The sequence below is a fragment of the Pteropus medius genome, unplaced genomic scaffold (assembly GCF_902729225.1).
Source record: "Pteropus medius unplaced genomic scaffold, Ma_sr-lr_union100, whole genome shotgun sequence".
In the NCBI taxonomy this organism is placed as follows: domain Eukaryota; kingdom Metazoa; phylum Chordata; class Mammalia; order Chiroptera; family Pteropodidae; genus Pteropus; species Pteropus medius.
The window spans coordinates 4,345,681-4,363,559 of NW_024345481.1; the positions used below are offsets into that span (position 1 = coordinate 4,345,681).

Here is a 17,879-nt window from a genome sequence, read left to right on the forward strand (position 1 = left end):
GTAACGTACTGTACAGGCTTGTAGCCCAAGAGCAATAGGCTATACCATATAGCCTAGGCGTGTAGTAGGCTGAACATCCAGGTGTGTGTACCTCTATGATGTCTGCACGACAACGAAACTGCCTAATGATGCATTTCACAGAATATGCTCCTGTTGGTAGGCAGAGCGTGACTGTATAGATGTCAGCTCCTGAAAGATTTGGGGTAACATAAATGCAACAAGTTCATTTTAGAAACATATTGCCCAACTCGACTGTTTCAGGGTCTAGTTAAAAAAAAATTTTTTAAGTTTTATTTAGAAATAATTCACAGGAGGTTGCAAAATAGAGTCTTGTGTACCCTTTACCTAGTTTTTTTTTCCAACGGTGACATTTTATATAATTGTAGCATAACATCAAAATCAGAACATTAACACAGATAAATATTAACAGATCTAATTCAGTTTTCACATTTTTTATATGCATTGATTTGTGTTTGTGTCTATGTATAAGATACTATGTGTTTTTGTCCCCCAAAAAGATTTGTATAACCACCGCCACAGTTAAGATAGAGGCCTGTTTCATGACCACAAAGGGGCTCCTTTGGGTATTCCTTATACTTCTCCCAAGTGCTACCTTCATCCCTGTCCCCTGGCAACCACTAATTTGCTCCCTATCTCTGTAGTTTTGTCTTTTGAGAATGTTACATACAAGGAATCAAACAGTATGTAACCTTTTGAGATTGGCTTTTTTTTTTACTAAGCAAAATGCTCTCGATATCCACCCACATTGTTAAGTGTATCAATAGTTGTCCATTTGTTACCGATTAGTCTTTGATTGTATGAATATATCAGGTTTGTTTAACCATTCACCTATTGAGAGACACTTAGGAGGTGTTTTCAGTTTGGGCTATTATGAATAAAGCTGCTACGAAATGTTCATTCATGTACAGGTTTATGTAAATATAAGTTCTCATTCCCTGGGATAAATGTCTAAGAGTGCAATTGTGGAGTCAAATGGTAAGCACCTGTTAGTTTTAATAAGCAGCTACTGAACAGTTTTCCAGAGTGGATAGGCCATTTTACGTTACCATCGGCAACGTATGAGAGTTCCAGTTGCTCCACATCCTCACAAGCCCATTATTACCAGTATTTAAAAATTTTAGCTTTTCTAACAGGTGTGTAGTTATGGTTTTAATTTGTATTTCTCTAATGACTAACAATGTTGATATACTTTTTAATGTGTTTGCCACCCATACCTCTTCTTTGTTGAAATATATGCTCACGTCTTTCGACCATTTTCTAACTGGATTATCTTTTTTTTTAGAGTTTTGAGAGTTCTTAATATATTCCAAATATAAGACTTTTGTTGGAAACGTGGTTTGCGAATATTTTCTTCCAGTTCGTAACTTGTCTTTTCACTCTCTTATAAGGATTTTTCATATCACCAAAGTTTTTAATTTTGATGCAGTCCAATTAATTATGGTTTTTTCCCCCTCTGGATTGTGGATTGGGTGTCATATCTAAGAACTCTTTCCTTAGGCCTAGATTCTGAAGGTTTTTTTCCCTTAAAAGTTTATAGCTTTGCACTTCACATTTAAATCCATGATCCATTTGAATTAATTTTTGTATATAGTATGTTGTTTGAAATTTTTTTTTTTTTTTTTGGTCTATAGATGTTCAATTGCTCCAGCACCATTTGTTGAAAGGCTATATTTCCTCTGTTGAACTGCTTTTGTCCCTTTGTCAAAAATTAGTTGGGTGTATTTGTGCTGGTACATTTCTGAGTTCTCTATTGTGTTCCATGTATCTATTCCTCCATCAATACCACCCTGTTTTGAAATAATTACAAATATTATCTATAGTAAGTCTTAACATAGGGTTGAGTGATTATTCCTGTTCTTTTTCAAAATAGTTTAAACTATTTTAGTTCCTTTATCTTTCCATATGAATTTTAGAATAAGCTTGTCTAGATCTATATAAATCTTGCTAGAATTTTGACAGGAATTGTGTTATAGATCAATTTGGGGAGAATTAACATCTTTACTGTGGTGAGTCTTTCAATCCATGCATATGGTTATGTCTATTTCTTTAGATCATCTTTCTTTCATCAGTGTTTTGTGATTTTTATCTTACGGATCCTGTTGTTAGATTTATACCTGGCTATTCCAGGTTTTTGGATTGTAAATGGTATTGTGTTTTAAATTTTGTTTTCCACATGTTCCTTTCCAGTACACAGAAATATGACTGATTTTTGTGTGTTGATCTTGTATCCTGAAGTGTTGCTCAACCCAATGATTAGTTCTAGGTCTTTTTGTAGATTGAATGGATTTTCTAGGTAGACAATCGTATCATCTTCACTTAGGGACAGTGCTATTTCTTCCTTTCTGATCTGGATCTAGCACTGGCTAGAACTTCCAGTACTATGCTGAGTAAGAGTGGTGAGATTGGACATCCTTGCCTTTTTCCAGTGTAACAGGGAAAGCATTCACTCTTTCACTATCAAGTATAACATTAGTTGTAGGTATTTTGTGAATGCTCTTCATCAAGTTGAGGAAATTACCCTCAATTCTTAATTTGTTGTGCTTATCATGAATGAGTGGTAAATTCTGTTAAATACTTTTTCTGCATCAATGAATATGGTCGTGGGATTTTTCTTCTTTAACCTGTTGATATGGTAGAGTAAACTGATTTGCATATGCTGGAACACTCTTGCATTCCTGGAATAAATCTCACTTGGTCAGAGTATATAGCTCTTTTTAGATATTGCCAGATTTTATTCGCAAATATTTTGCTGAGGATTTTTGTATCTACATTCTTGACAGCTATTAGCCTAAAGTTTTGTTATTGCTATCTTTGTCTGATTTGGGTATTGGGGTAATACCGGCCTTATAAAATAAGTTGAGAGGTGTTCCCTCCTCTTTCATTTTCTGGAAAAGACTGTAGAATTGATGCAAATTCTTTTTTATATGTTTGGTAGAATTCGCCAATGAAATCATCTGGGCCTGGAGATTTCTTTTTGGGAAATTTTAAAATTTGAAATTCAATATCCTTACTAGTAATAGGACAATATCCTAACTAGTTATAGTTATAAATTAATATTTGTTAATTGAATTTTGGTGGTTTGTAGTTTGAAGAATTAGTCCATTTCATCTATATCGTTCAATTTATGTGTGCAGATTTAATTGCAGTATTCCATTATTATCCTTTTAATCTTCTAATGGATGCAGAATCTGTAGTTGTATCTCAATATTAATACTTGATATCTGCTACTTCTTTTTTTATTTCTTCGATAGTCTTGCTAGAAGGTTATCTTTTTGAAGAACTTGTGGTTTCACTGATTTTTATCTATTTTTGTTTTCCATTTAATTGATTTCTGCTTTTATCTTTATTATTTTCTTCCATCTGCTTGCCTTGGGTTTATTTTGCTCACCTTTTTCCAGTTTACTGTGGTAGTTTAGATTTTTGATTTGAAGTCTTTCCTTTTTTCCCTGTCAACACTGCTTTGGCTACATCTCGCAACTTCTGATATGTTGTATTTCATTCGGTTCTAAGCATTCTTTTCAAAATGTCCTTAATGCTTCCTCTATGGGTTATTTGAAAGTATATTGCTTAATTTATGTTTGAAGATTTTCTTGTCATTTTCTATTACTGATTTCTAGTTTGATTGCAGTTCGGAGAACCATACTCTGTATGATTTCAATTATTTTAAATACATTGAGATTTGTTCTACGATCCAGGATGATATCTCTTTGCGTAAAGAAAATAGTTGCTCCAGGTATTATAATATATTATGTACCTGATCATAGCCAAGATCGAGGATTGATATTTTACCACTTCAGGTGAAGTGTAAAAATCTTACTTCGAATTAGATCCTTTTAGTCTCCCTATTTTAAAAATGTAATCAAAATGTAATCTTAAATATTCCATCTATACACATTAAGCACTGTATCAGCTGTGATAATTTTGCTTCGACCATGAAACAATTTTTCAAACTCTGGAGAAAGACGGTTTATTAAATTTATCCCTAGTTTCACCTATTCCATTGTTCTATCTTCTTTCCTGAAGTCCCAAACCTTCTTAACATTTCCTTTCCTTCAGTTCTTTAAGGGGAGGTCTGCTGGTGACGAATCCTCTGACGACACCACCCCAGTAAAGTAGGGCATCCACTTGCTTTTCTTCATCTCAGAATCACTTAATTTCCTTTTCATTCCTGAAGAATATTTTCACTGGATTAGAATTATGGCTTGATAGTCCTTCTCTTTCAAGGCTTCAGAAAAATTGTTCCACTTTTTTTCTGGACTTCATGGTTTCAGATAAGAAATCCACTGTTATTTAAATAAATAACTGTTCCCCTTCCAATAATGTGTCACATTTCTATAGCTGCTTTCAAGAGTCCGTTTTTAACTTTCAGAAATTTGACTTTGATGAGTCTTAGTGTGAATTTCTTTAGGTTTATCTTGCTTGGTTTCAATCGGCTTTTTGGATATGTAGATTTATGCCTTTTGCCAAATTTGTGAAATTTTCAAGCACTATTTCTTCATATATTTTTTCAGTTATACACTTTTTCTCTTCTTCAGAGACTTGGATAACATGAATGTTAGCCATTTTGTTGTTGTTTCTTTCTCTGATGCTCTTTTTTTGTTTATTTTCTATCTGTTGTTCAGACTGGGTAATTTCCATTTATTTGTTTTTGAATTCATTGTTTCCTATGTCACCTTCGATGAATCTGTCCTGTGAGTTTTTAATTCTGGTTATCGTATTTTTCAGTTCTATATTTTCCATTTGGATCATTTTTGTATTTTCTCTTTGTGAATTTGTTTTTTCATTTGTTTTAAGAGTGTTCATAATTATTCATTTTTTATTGAAACACTTTTTCTGATTACTGCTTTAAAATCCTTGTCCGGTTCCTATAACTGAATCATCTTGGTGTTGTCATCTCTTGATTGATTTTTTCTCATTCAAGTTGTGACTGCCCTGGTTCTTGGTATATTTTTTTTATTGTATCCTAAACATTTTGGGTATTGTGTGAGACTCAATTTTTAAAAATCTTTTTAGCAGGAAGTCACCCCTTTTTGTTTTGGCGTGCAGGCATAGGTAGAGATAGAAGTCCCACATCCTACTGGGCCCCATGGACACCACCCCACTGAAAGCAGAGGGTTAATGTGTAACACCTTATTGGTGCCTGGTAGGGTGGTATTTCAGCTCCTTGCTATGCTCTGCTGACACTAGTGTTGGGGTACAGGGGCACGGAGCTCTGACTAGCACTGCCTTATTCCACCTTGTGCTGGCAGATAAATGCTGAAATTCAGCTTCCTCTTGGCTCTGACATCATGCCAGCAAAATAGGGCACTCCCCTGTACCATGTCTTACCACGTCACTGCCCCTGGGTGAGGGTGGAAGTTCAGCTTCTTACTCTACCCTTGTTGACACCACCCCAGTAGGTGAATCGGAGCACTGATTAATAGAGCACTGATGCTGCCATGTGGGGATGGAGGCCAGCTCCACATCTCAGCCTTAACGATGCCATTGGGAGGGGCAGGAAAGTTTTTCCTTTGGTGTTTGGCTGGAGAAGGGGTAGCATCATAAAAGGATTTCTGTTCTGCTAGGCTGCCATTTTCCCAGTCTTTTAGATGGAGGGATCAGGCTTTTCTTGGAGGTTCCAGGTTGCAGACTTCTCCAGTGCTCTGAATGGAATATGTGGGAGGCAAAAAGAAAACTCAGTGAACTCATTACCATGTTGTTCGAATCCTGAGGTCCCTCGCCGGTCCACCTTTCGGAATCTTCCTATGTTTGTTGTGCTAAGTCCAGGGTTTTTCACAGGGATGAATAGAAAGGGATTGGTGAATTCCTGCTTGTCTGGAACTGGAAGTCTCAGGATAGACTTTTAAGGTAAGGTGTTAAATGACTAAAGAACTTTAAAAAAGTATATCAAATCACCGCAATATTAATTTTTTAAAAAAAGAACTAAGAAAGTGATTCTCCTTTCTACTTTTGTTCTAGGAATGCTAGTGCTCATTGCTGCTGCCGTAAGAAAATGCCAAAACATGTCTACATCATATATATGAGCTATTGTTTCCAAATGCTGGTGCTAGAACTGACTGCTCCAGAACGTCCAGAAATTTATTAATAGTGCATGTTCTGGTGTCCAACCCTCGGAGGTTCTAACAGTAGATCCCACGTACAGCTGAAGCATATGTACTTTTAATGAGTATTCTAGGTGGTTTTGATGTGCACTGCCTTAGAAGGTCTAATATTCCATATATCATCACCATGTGTTTTTAGGCACTTATGTCATGTAGTGTTTACAAATTAATTTAATTATATTTCTTTTCTGTGCCAAGAAATCATCACTCTTGTTATCACACCATGTCTTACTCATCTCTGTATCCTACGTAGCCAGCGCAGGACCGAAAACTCAATAAATATTTGTTCGGTGAATCAAAGAAAGCATAATTCAGAATTTTTAATTAAATAATGATAATAGTATTAGAGAATGAGATAACATAAACAAACCTGAATATATTAGACCAGTGCTACTCAAGGTGTGGTCCTCAGACTAGCATTGTCTGTGAACTGTTTAAACTGGTCTGTAACAATTTAATTATAAAAGCAGAGAGTAGAAGTTTATAAAGCTTTAGAGTAGTTTTCCAGAGTTCTGTTAATCTAATAGAAAACTGGGGCTTATATTTTTCATTTGTGGTAAGATACACATAAAAGTTATCGTAACCATTTTTAAGTGTATGGTTCAGTGGCATGAAGCACATCCACGCTGTGGTGCAGCCATCACCACCATCCGTCTCCAGGACACTTTTCATCTTGTAAGACTGGAACTCTACCTATTAAATAATAACTCCCTATTTCCCCTACCTGCCCTGGCCCTTTGCAACCACTGTCGGGCTTGTGTTTTGCTGTCTTTTTTTTTTCCCCCCTAGTAATCCATCTTTATTTTATTTTATAAACATTCTAGTCTGCAACAGGTTAGAAATTAAAAGAAAGACAGACAGACACTGGTCTTTCACCAGATGTAGTGAAAAGCTCTGTGCTAAGACTCTTCAAACTCTACTTACCAGCGGCACTGTCTGAAGGGCGTAAGTGTTGCCTCGGATCACCCTTCTGTCGTACATTATGTTTCCGTAAGGCATAGGTTCTTCCGCTCTGTAAAACAGCGCATTCTAAATAACTGCTGGAATAGCCTGTTGGTACCAGTGAAGTCAATTCATTTTTAATAAGACTTGACTAAGATGAAAATATTTTCAGAAAACAGATTTTTGTTTTAGCACAGTCCATAAAATAAGAAGACGAATGGCTACTATTTTGGGGTGCTTATTATATGCCGAGCCCCTCCCATGTTATTTTATTTATTGCTTACAATAAGCTTCAAGTGGAGAACTATAATGCCCATTTGACAGAGAGGAAGTAAACTAAAAGAGGTTCTGCCCAAGGTCATCTAACTAGTGAGTGGCAGAGCTGGATTTAGACTGTAAAATGTTAGAGTACATAACATTAAAAATGGCCCAATTGAAAAGGGGCCCACCCTAAAGAACTGGCAAAAGTTTGATTCAAGGATAAAAAGTTACATTAATAAAATCAGGCTCAATAAAACAAATTAAATTTTTCATTGTTCTTTAACCTCAAAGATCTCTTAACATTATATTGTTTTAAATATTAATAAAATTTTAATTTGGGGCATCATAATGATCAATAATGAAAAACACACAGTTGACATTTTCATTCAACTTCTTTAAATGATCTCCTATTTATGGTTATGAAACCAAGTGTGCTGTATACCAGTAATGGTACTCTATCAAAAATGATTCTCAGAGGGCTAGCAGGTAGCTGATTTATCGTATATTGAAACCACTACTGGATAACCTAACTTCATATTACTTAGAGCCCAGGCATCTACGCTGCTCCTCTTACTCGACCTCTGGGCAGTGTTCCGCTCAGCCGGCAGCCCATTCACGACAGCCCTCTCCTTCCCAAGCCTCTGTGACATAACCATATTCTTTTGTTTGTTTTTCTCCGACTTCTCTGACTGCTCTTTCTCAGCCTGTGTTTGCTGCCTCCTCCTGTATGGGAGGATTTCCTCAGGACTCAGCCTCCTCTTGTCCTTAGCTGACCTCATCCATTCTTAAGGCTTCACTTATGATCCTAAAACTCTGAATTTTATATATTTTTAGCTCAGAACTCTCCTCTGGGCTTCAGGCATGTATATCCAATTGATATGCTCATTGACATCTCACTAAGATGTCTGAAAGGCAACCTCAAAATTGAACTAATTATTATTCTCCCACTCAACTTGTTACTTCTTTAGTGTTCCCTATTTCATTAAATGGTACCACTAACCACGCACTTGGCTTAATCTAGAAGCCTTGGAGTCAGCCATGATTCTTTCCTCTTCCCAGCTCCCTACCATCCAGCAAGTCCTATTGAGTTTACCTCCGCAAATCTTTCTCACACCTATCTGTTGCTCACTGCCCCCACTGTCTTTTACCTGGACCACTGCAAAAGTCTCTTAACCATCTAGAACAAAATTTCCCCCTCGATCTGTTCTATACATTGTAGCCAGTGATCTGTTAGAATGAAAAAGTCCAAACAGGCTTACTTGATTAAAGCCAAACAGTGCTAATCGTGAGGAAAAACTTTGGTTTAGTTTTCATGCTATCAAAAGCCAAAAAGAAAAAAAAAAACAAAAACACCTATTGCTGGTGAGGATGTGGGGAAAGGATATGTTTAAACATTCCTGGAGAAATGTATTATTCCATCTGTTCATATTAAAAATATACACTCTGGGAATCTGACTCATAAAAATATTAAGAGGCCAGTACATAAAATTGTTTACTGAAACCTCCTTTTTCGTGGTAGAAATATGAAGCAAAATGAGTATCTACTGACAGTGGAAAATTTTTAATAACTCATATAGTATATCCATACCAGGGGCTATCAGGCTATCAAAAATAATTGAAGGAATTTCCACAAAGAATTAAGTGAGAAAAGGAAAATGCTAAGAATTGTGTATGTCATCGTTGCTACGAAGCAGACAAAGCTCTTGTATGCGTGTATCAGTCCGTATATTTTATACATTTGTACAGAAGCATTCATGCAAGATCACTAACATGATTTACCTTGAGGGTAGGAGAGGAAGAGCAGGTTTGCCAGGAAAGGGGCTGGGGCACTAAGAATACACCCGAGCATGAATGACAGGTAATAAAAAATGATATATAGGTATTTATGTAAAATTGAATATGTATGTGTATGTATACATAAAATTAGAAAAAAAATTAGAGCTTCTAATACAGAGAAGAAAAGCCCATTTTTATGGAATTGTATTTTTCATTTGGAACTAAACCTTTTATATAAATGTATATATGTTCATATATATGTGTGTACAAACAAAGAGGGGTAGAATAATAATATAAGATTGTTAAATTTGTTTAGAGAGGGAAATGGGAGTGGTGGTGAGGAGATAATTAACATTGCCTTTATTCATCCTTATTTTTTACTTTTCATTTGCTTCAAGCGCATCTTACTTTTGTAAATTGAAAATCACTAATAAAGATAATTTTAAACTGAAATATCAAATACACACACATACACCCCACTCCTTCCAATGGCTTGAATCAACGGATTAGTTCAATATAAACAAAGTCCTGCAACTTGCATATCAACTAACTCAGTTTTCTTATTTGCGTAATGGAGTCATAAAACTAATTTCACAGCACTGTGGACTAAGAAAGAAAATGTATGTAAATACCCCTGGTTAGGTGCTTGGCACACACTGGCCAACAACAAACGTTAGTTGACTCAAACTTTGTGAAATAAGCCGGATCCCCATACATGTTATCGATCATGCCAGCAACTTATTATCCCTTATAAGTTAACTAAGGGAGGCCACCCATGCCCCTTCTTGCTTCATTCTTCCACACACGAAAGAGTTCTTCGGGGAAGAAAGTGTATTTCGACAGGTGTAGAGAAGGGAAGGCAGCGCAGGCAGGTTTTACCAGGGGGGAGGGACCACGCGATGGGAGGGGGACAGGTGGGGACCACACAGGGACTGGGTGGCTCACTCACGGCTGTATAAGGCCGTCTCGGTAACGGCGGCGCTGGCAGGGCAGGGCCCGGGGCCGGCTGGTGTAGGTGTAGGTGCCCATGGTCCAAGAGGCGCGGTCAGTTAACCTGGAGGCCACGTCCGGGGTCGAACCACTTCGCTTTTGATGGAGCTTGGCCTCCAAGCAGGTGGGCGCTAAGGCGTCGTGGGAGCCGGAGAGGTTTACGTGGTGCCAAGGGCAGGGACTACGGGACGCGAGGAGAGACGGGAAGAGCGGAGGCGGGCGGGACGGAAAGTTGCCAGGGCAGGAGGTGGGCGCTACGCTCGACTCGCTCGGGGAAGCGCAGAGATCGCCGGCGGAGCCAGCTCCGGTTGCCCAGCAACCGCGACTTCCGCCCAGGCACCCGACCTCGGGGCTGCGGCGGGCGGGCTTCGCGGGGACGCCTGCGCGCCGGCGCACTTCCGGCCTTTGGCTCCGCCCACCCGCGCCTCGGGGGCGGCCGTTCCCGCGCGTGTGGAGCTTCCTGGACTGGGTCGGGGGCATGGCGGCGTCGGGCATGGCGGCCTCGGGCATGGCCTCGGGGCGTCCCGGCAGCGGTCCTCGGCTTCACTTCGGATTGTGGCTTTCGGGGCTGGTGTTGGCGCCATTACCCCAGGCTCCCGCTCGTTGGAGGGTCTTCCCGGCTGGTCTGCCCTGCCGCGTCGCCACCTCCGGTTGTGCACGTACCACGGTGGCGCGCGTGTGGCAGCCGGGCTCCAGCTCTGTTACGTGCCGGGCCGGCCAGGGCTGCCACCCCCCGCAGCCTTGCCCCGCGTCGTTTCCGCTTACCGCTCTGTCGCTGGCACCTTGGGACCCTTGGTCCACGCAGTGGCAAGGGCGGCCCCGCAGACTATGTTGGGAACGGGGTGGGAGCTTTGCTGAGTCTCTTGGTACCCTGTACCTACATCTGTTAGGCCTCGGGCTTTGAACAATTATGGATCACGGGGCGGGTCTGCGCTCAGAAGGCAGAGGCTTCGATTTTCGTGTTAGCAGTGTTAAAACTATTGTAGTGTGCCTGTTCCTGATTGATGAGTTAGTTGCATTTATTCCTTCAGTTTAGCCATATGCTGTCTGGATTTGAATCCAGGTTCTACAATGTCCTATCTCCATGACGTCCCACAAATTAATGCTTTTGTGCTGCATCTTCCCAATCTAAAGTGGGGACACTAGAATTTATCTCTTAGGGTTTGTCATGAGAATGAAAAGTTAATAAATGTGAAATATTAATGTTCGGTAAAAAACAACAACAACAGTATATTAAGATCTAGATCCCTCCAGTGAGCTGTAGTGTTGTAGCCGCCAGCCCCCGAAAGACACACAGACCACCAGAAATCAGTGAGTTATAGGAAACACACTCTTTATTCAGCCAGCTGGGTCTGCCAGGGGTATGCAGACCCCAAATTAAGCAGCCCCGAAATGTAGAGGTACAGGGTTTTTAAGCCCCAAATCCCATTCTTCATTCTGTCTGAACACAAAGGTCTATTTTTCTTCTATTCATTACCTGTTGACCCACAGGTCAGGTGTGCAAGCGGGGGGTACAGAAGCAGAAAGCTTATTGTTAGAATGTTACGTTCCTATGGGTGACAGCCTATGTTCCCATGGGCGATAGCCAAACTGTAATTTTCTAGCCAGCACATTCCCCACTGGTCTTAGCGGAAAATCCAAGCCTTGATTCTTCATGCGGAATTTGCTCATAGCCTCTATTTTGTAATACTAAAAGTCTGATAGAATTAATTTTCTTCCTTATATATGTAAACAAGAAATCGAGGAAACATGAGCTAAAAGTTAACAAGAGGAGGAGGAGGATTAAAGGTCCAGCTACAGCAGATAGAAGGGTTGTTAGCCATGGTGACCAATTGAACATCCTGTGAAACCAGTTATTTGATTTTAGTCTCTGTTTTTCCCTGGCATCTAAATTTCTCTGTACTAGTCGTAATCTTTTTCTAATTATTCCAGAGTTATTGGCATAGAAGCAACAGGTTTCACCTAGAGCCATACATAATCTATCTTGTTCTAAGAATAATAAACTTAAACCTCTTCTATTCTGAAGGACTACTTCTGCTAGTGAATCGACTTGAAGTTCTAGCCTGCTGAGCTCAGTTAAGTTTAGGGGAGTTTCTACCCTGACATAGTAAGGGTGTTTTGGGTTTAGGCACAACCAGCAATCTTGCCCTATGTCTGGGGTAGTCTTATTTAAGACCTTGTGTATTATCATTAGCAAAGTTATTAATGCTCCTTCTGGTTTTGGTTGTGGCTGGTCGAATGCCTGGACTAAAGAGGAAAAAAGGAAGAAACAGAGGGTTAGACTTATGTACGCTTGAGTCTTAGTCTTAAGGGCCCGTCTTCCCGAGCTGTCCACTCTCGTGCTGCCTTCACGTGGGAGTGATGAATCCATGATGGGATGCCGTCTACTTTAACTGCAGTGGGCGTCATCAGGTAGACAGTGAAAGGTTCTTTCTATTTGGGTTCTAGTCCTTTGGAAGTGAACTTCCGAATCCACACAGAGTCCCCAGGCTGAAACTGGTGGAGAAGTCCGTCCTCCGGAGCTGAGTGAATAGCACGAACCTGGGACCAAATCTCCTTCTGTATACTTTGAAGGGCCTGTAAAGACTTACATAAGACAAGGTTATGCAGTTCTGCCTTTTTCTCGTCTTCTATTTTAGGTACTAAAGGTGGGGGTTTTCCAAACAAAATTTCAAATGTGGTGAATCTATTAATATATGGAGTACACCTGGCTTGGAGAAGGGCAAAGGGGCAAAGTTCTACCCAGGTCCCACCAGTTTCTAATCCTAACTTGACTAATGTCTCTTTTAGGGTCTGATTCATTTGCTCTACTTGGCCGGAACTTTGGGGCTGGTAAGCACAGTGGAGTTTCCATCGCAAATTTAGGTAGCTAGCCAATTGCTGTGATACCTTTGCTACGAAGGCTGGCCTGTCATCCGACCCTAAAGTTCCAGGGAGACCAAACGAGGGAGAATTTCTTGTAGTAGTTTCTTAGTAACTACTAAGGCAGTTTCCTGGTGGGGAAGGCCCATCCTGAAAAGAAGTCTATAAAAATGAGTAAGTATTTGTAGCCCCCCACAGTCGGGGTTACCTCAGTGAAATCTACTTGCTAGTGGTCCCCCGGATGTTTCTCTTTCTCTATGCCTAGGTTCTTCTATCTTCCCCTTTGGATTAACTTGGGCACAAGCTGGGCATCGTGAGGCCATCTCCTCTGCAGTTCTTCTCCCTTCTGGAGCATCTTAGTTCGCATTAGGTGTGTGGTCTGGTGTAGTTGGTGGAGGAGAGTCCTTCCAAGGGCCCGTGAGCCTGATTTTTCCCTCTGGGGTCGTCCACCACCCCTGTTGGTTCCTAGTGGCTCCCTTGTCTTGAAAATATATGTTCTCTTCAGCTGTATAGGTTGGAGACAGAGGCAGTTCTGGGTAAGGGACAACAGTCAGTAGATGTGGTGGGGGCCCCGCTGGCCTTGTGGCCGCTGTTCGCTGTTCTTGTCTCTGCATTGGCTCTTTGGTTTTCCTCAGCCTCAGCCTATTCCCTTTTTGATGCCCTTTTACAAAGAACAATAGCAAGAGCCTTACGCATCTATATGGCTTCAAGAAAGGCTAAAATCTCCCCCTTGTTCTTGATGTCCTTCCCAGCTGAAGTCAGAAGCCCTCTTTCCTTGTAGATGGCTCCGTGTACATGTGCAGTGGCAAAGGCGTATCAGCTGTCAGTGTATATTGTGGCTGCCTTATCCTTTCCCCATCTTAGTGCCTCAGTGAAGGCGATGGGTTCTGCTTTTTGAGCAGAAGTCCTATGGGGAAGAGCTTGTGACCAGACGGTACTAGTTAAAGTTACGACCGTTGCCCCAGCGTACCTCCTTCCTTCCTGCATGAAGCTGCTCCCGTCCATGAATAGAACTTCATCAGCCTCAGGCAGAGGGGAGTCCTTGAGGTATGGCCACAAGGAACGCACAGCGTCAGTGAAATCTATGCAGTCATGAACGGGGGTCTCGGGGTCTGGGTCTGGCAACAGATTGGCTGGGTAGATGACAGTAGCTTTGGATTTTAGCCATACATTTGGGGACATCCAGTGCCTCCCCGTTGTTGAACACCTTCTGGGCTATCTCAGCAAGTTGGGACAGGTTCATCCCTACAAAACCTTCTAATTTTTTGCAATTTACGCTGGATATTAGAGACTGCCTGAGTAGCAAAGGCTATATTCATTGCCTGCTGATTCCCAGGGGCCTCAGGATCAATGGGGGTGTATACCCGGTACGCCTTGTTCAAGAAATGCTCCAGGGGATTCCTGAGGTCCCTGTATAACTTCAGTTACCTTAGAAAGGTTAGTCGGCTGACGAGCAGCCATCCTAATGCCCCCGATTAGAATCTGGTGGTACCGATCTAATGCCGTTCTCCCTGCCTGAGAATTGTGTCCCCAGTCTGGGCGGGAGGAAGGAAATTCCTCCTCGATCTGTTCCCTGCTTCCTCAGCTCTCCTCCCTCCTGCAGCTGTCTTTTGTGTTTCAGTCCGAATGTGTCCGCGTGCTTCCTCGGTGAAGGGAGTGATTAAAAGCTGTTGACAATCGTCCCAAGTGGGGCGGTGAGTCTGAAAGACACTTTCTAAGAGTCCTATTAATGCCTGGGGTTTCTCAGAGAAAGGCGGATTCTGTGCCTTCCAGTTGTACAGGTCACTAGTCGAGAAAGGCACGTAAACCATAAAGGGCCTGTCTGTGTGATGCCCCCGGGGTGGTGCTTCTCGCAAGGGGAGGATGGCCAGGGTGGTGGTATTGGCTGGTGCCCCGCCCGGAGCAGGAGCAGGAGGCCCATAGGGGTTACCTGCCCGCGTCCGAGGAAGTGAGGCGGTGTTATTGGGCCTTTGTTGTCCTGGATTATAGGGTGGGGGAAAGTCACTGTCCTCCAGTGGAGGTTGGAGGACTGAGGGACTGGGCTGTCTTGGAGATTCAGTTGCTGCATGTTTCGGGGTGCCCACAACTAAAACTCGTGCCTCCAGAGCAAGGGCACACTGACGGAGCCAAGGAGGGGGTGTCTGAACAAGGTTTAACCATTGATTGATGTAGGGAAACTGATCGGGATGTCCCGGATCTTCCGTGACAATCTTCCAAACATTCCTCATTAAACCCCTGTCAAAAGAACCCTCAGGAGGCCAGTTTACATCAAAAGACAGCCACTCAACTTTACACAATGTTCTTACTCTGGCCTGGAGAAAACTTTATGCCATAGTTAGCTCCTTCTACAAACCCTTCTTTGAAATGTCGCAGGAGACACCCCAAGGGTGTCTTCTGTGAACTCAGGCTTCCCCCCATCGCTTGCGCAGAAAACACAAAACAGACACTCAGACAAGAACAGTCAGACACTCAGACAAGAACAATCAGACACTCAGACAAAGAACAATTACTGGGATGTAGGCGGACCCAGAGAAGTCCGCCACCTACAACCTAGACAAGACCAGAGACAATAAACAGAACCCAACGACAGGGCACAGGAGGCGGCGTCCCGCGGCCTGGCCATGGTCCGGGAGATATGACTGCGTCCAGTCTCTCCACGGACCCCCACTGACCGGTCAACAGAAATAGGAAGGTACCTTTTATCCAGACACCGAGGCCTTGGAGATTCCAGATTTCCGTCAGGACCAGGAACAAAGAGCGTGTTCTAAAGGTTGCGTCCTTGACGATTATACTAACCCGTCACAGCATTCAAGGGCCCTGGAACGTCTCAGGTTGGCCACCCCTTTGAATCCGTAACAGAGACAGCAACCACTTCGGAGGCCAGTCCGGTCTTAGATCCCAGGGCCACTCCCTGAGATCTCGCTGGGGCCTCCAAATGGTGTAGCCACCAGCCCCCGAAAGACACACGGACCACCAGAAATCAGTTATAGGAAACACACTTTTTATTCAGCCAGCTAGGTCTGCCAGGGGTACGCAGACCCCAAATTAAGCAGCCCCGAAATGTAGAGGTACAGGGTTTTTAAGCCCCAAATCCCATTCTTCATTCTGTCTGAACACAAAGGTCTATTTTTCTTCTATTCACTACCTGTCGACCCACAGGTCAGGTGTGCAAGCGGGGGTACAGAAGCAGAAAGCTTATTGTTAGAATGTTACGTTCCTATGGATGACAGCCTATGTTCCCATGGGCGATAGCCAAACAGTAATTTTCCAGTCAGCACAGAAGCTTATGGTCTAAAGCAGATTGTAGGCATTGTATAAATAACACTCACATGAAGGTGTTTATGGTAAATGCCAGAGGTAACAACACTACATGAAGATTTTAGGTCTGATCCCTTAATTTTGAGGTAATTTATGAGAGGGCTAAAGGAGAAAGTGACATTTAATTTGTGTGATAATATTTTGGTGAGGATATTGAGGGAAGCACATTCAGAATGGCTTGGTCCATGGCTCAGAAGCCCAAGGTAGACGTGGAGAACTCGAAGAGAGTAAAATATGTATGTAAGACGATTCTACAAGCTGAGGGGAAAAGTGAAGCGGGGAAGAATGCTAGGAAGTGTCAGAGGGGGTGGTGGAAATTGTAGAAATTGTAGATCGGTCGGGGAAGGCTTCGCTGAAAAGGGGACATTTGAATAAAGACATGAAGGAGGTGAAGCAATGAAACTTGACTAACATTCCCGGAAGCGGTCAGCGCCAAGTTCTCAGGTGTGTCCAAGGGTGAGTGCGGACGGCGGGGCGATGGAGCAGAGGGAGCGAGGAGGGGCGCGTTGACGTGACGTCAGAGTTAACTGCGTTCAGATGCGTTTGTCTCGTAGGTCAGTGTAAGGACTTTAACTCTGAGATTAAACACCCTGAAGGGTTTTGAGCAGAAGCTTGACATGTGATTTTTTCAAAAAGCATTTCTATTCTAGTTGCTAGGTTGAGAGTAGACTGAATTGGGGCACAGGCAGAAGTGGAGATGCTAAATAGAAGGCTTACCTGGTAAGCCAGGCTAAGAGAGCGGCTTGGATCAGGGACCGGGACGGGGAGGGGTGAGAAGTGGTCAGAGACAGTAGATCTGTTTTGAAGGTAGAAACAGATGGATTAAACGTGGGGCACCGGAGAGAGAAAGGAGTCAAAGATCACTAAGGCTTCCAGTTAAATCTTGGATATTGTGTAGAAAAAAAAATATGGCAGAGAGGCTCTGGCAGGTGTTCTCTTTCTTCAGAGGATTCAATTTTATTCTGGCTGGCAGGTGGAGTAGGAGCAGATCAGATGACCTTCAGTGAAGGATTCAGACTTTGGGAGGGCTAATCACTTTCTGGTTTGACCTTATCCCAGAGCATAGGCCTTTAAGAATCGCAGTAGAAAGCCTGGGGGCAGCAGTAGAGGGGGACCTAGACATGGAATGATGTAGGCAAGAAGGGACAGGCTCCTGCACGCAGGCGGAGGGCTTGGTCTCGTCTAGAAGCATGGACAGGTCACCCATAGCAGTAGGAGAAAGGATAGATACACGACCACAGGTACAGGTAGATTGATTATAATTTTAAAATTTCTTGATACTTAATGGATGTTTCTGATACAGCAGGCACCATGCTAAGCACTTTACATACATGATGTCATTCAATTCTTACGACGACCCTGTGAGGAAGGTTCTCAAATTGTTTCTATTTTAACTTACAAGGAAACTGAAGCTTAAAGTAGCTAGTGTCACTTAGCAAAGTCTTACAGCAAGTAAGTGACAGAACCAGTTCTAGCACCTGTCCGAGTCTAGGACCTGTGCACTAAAGTGTCTACTTCCGGTGCTCGTCGTCTTCCCACCCCTAAGCCTATTCTGCCACGTCTCTCTCGCTCTTGCTCTCGCTCCATATCTCACGGAATCACCAAGTC

The 17,879-nt window shown here is 42.3% G+C and overlaps 1 protein-coding gene across 1 annotated transcript in view; it reads right to left on the reverse strand.

Moving 5' to 3' along the window:
- RSPH3 (radial spoke head 3) overlaps positions 1–10,616 on the reverse strand; it is a 24,559-nt gene extending 13,943 nt beyond the window's left edge. The window contains exons 1-2 of the mRNA XM_039873916.1: positions 10,051–10,616; positions 7,047–7,134 (exon numbers count right to left, since the gene is read on the reverse strand). Coding sequence (XP_039729850.1) covers positions 7,047–7,134; positions 10,051–10,601 — 639 coding nt within the window. The 5' untranslated portion in view covers positions 10,602–10,616. The remainder of the gene's footprint in view (positions 1–7,046; positions 7,135–10,050) is intronic.
- Positions 10,617–17,879: the final 7,263 nt, after the last annotated feature.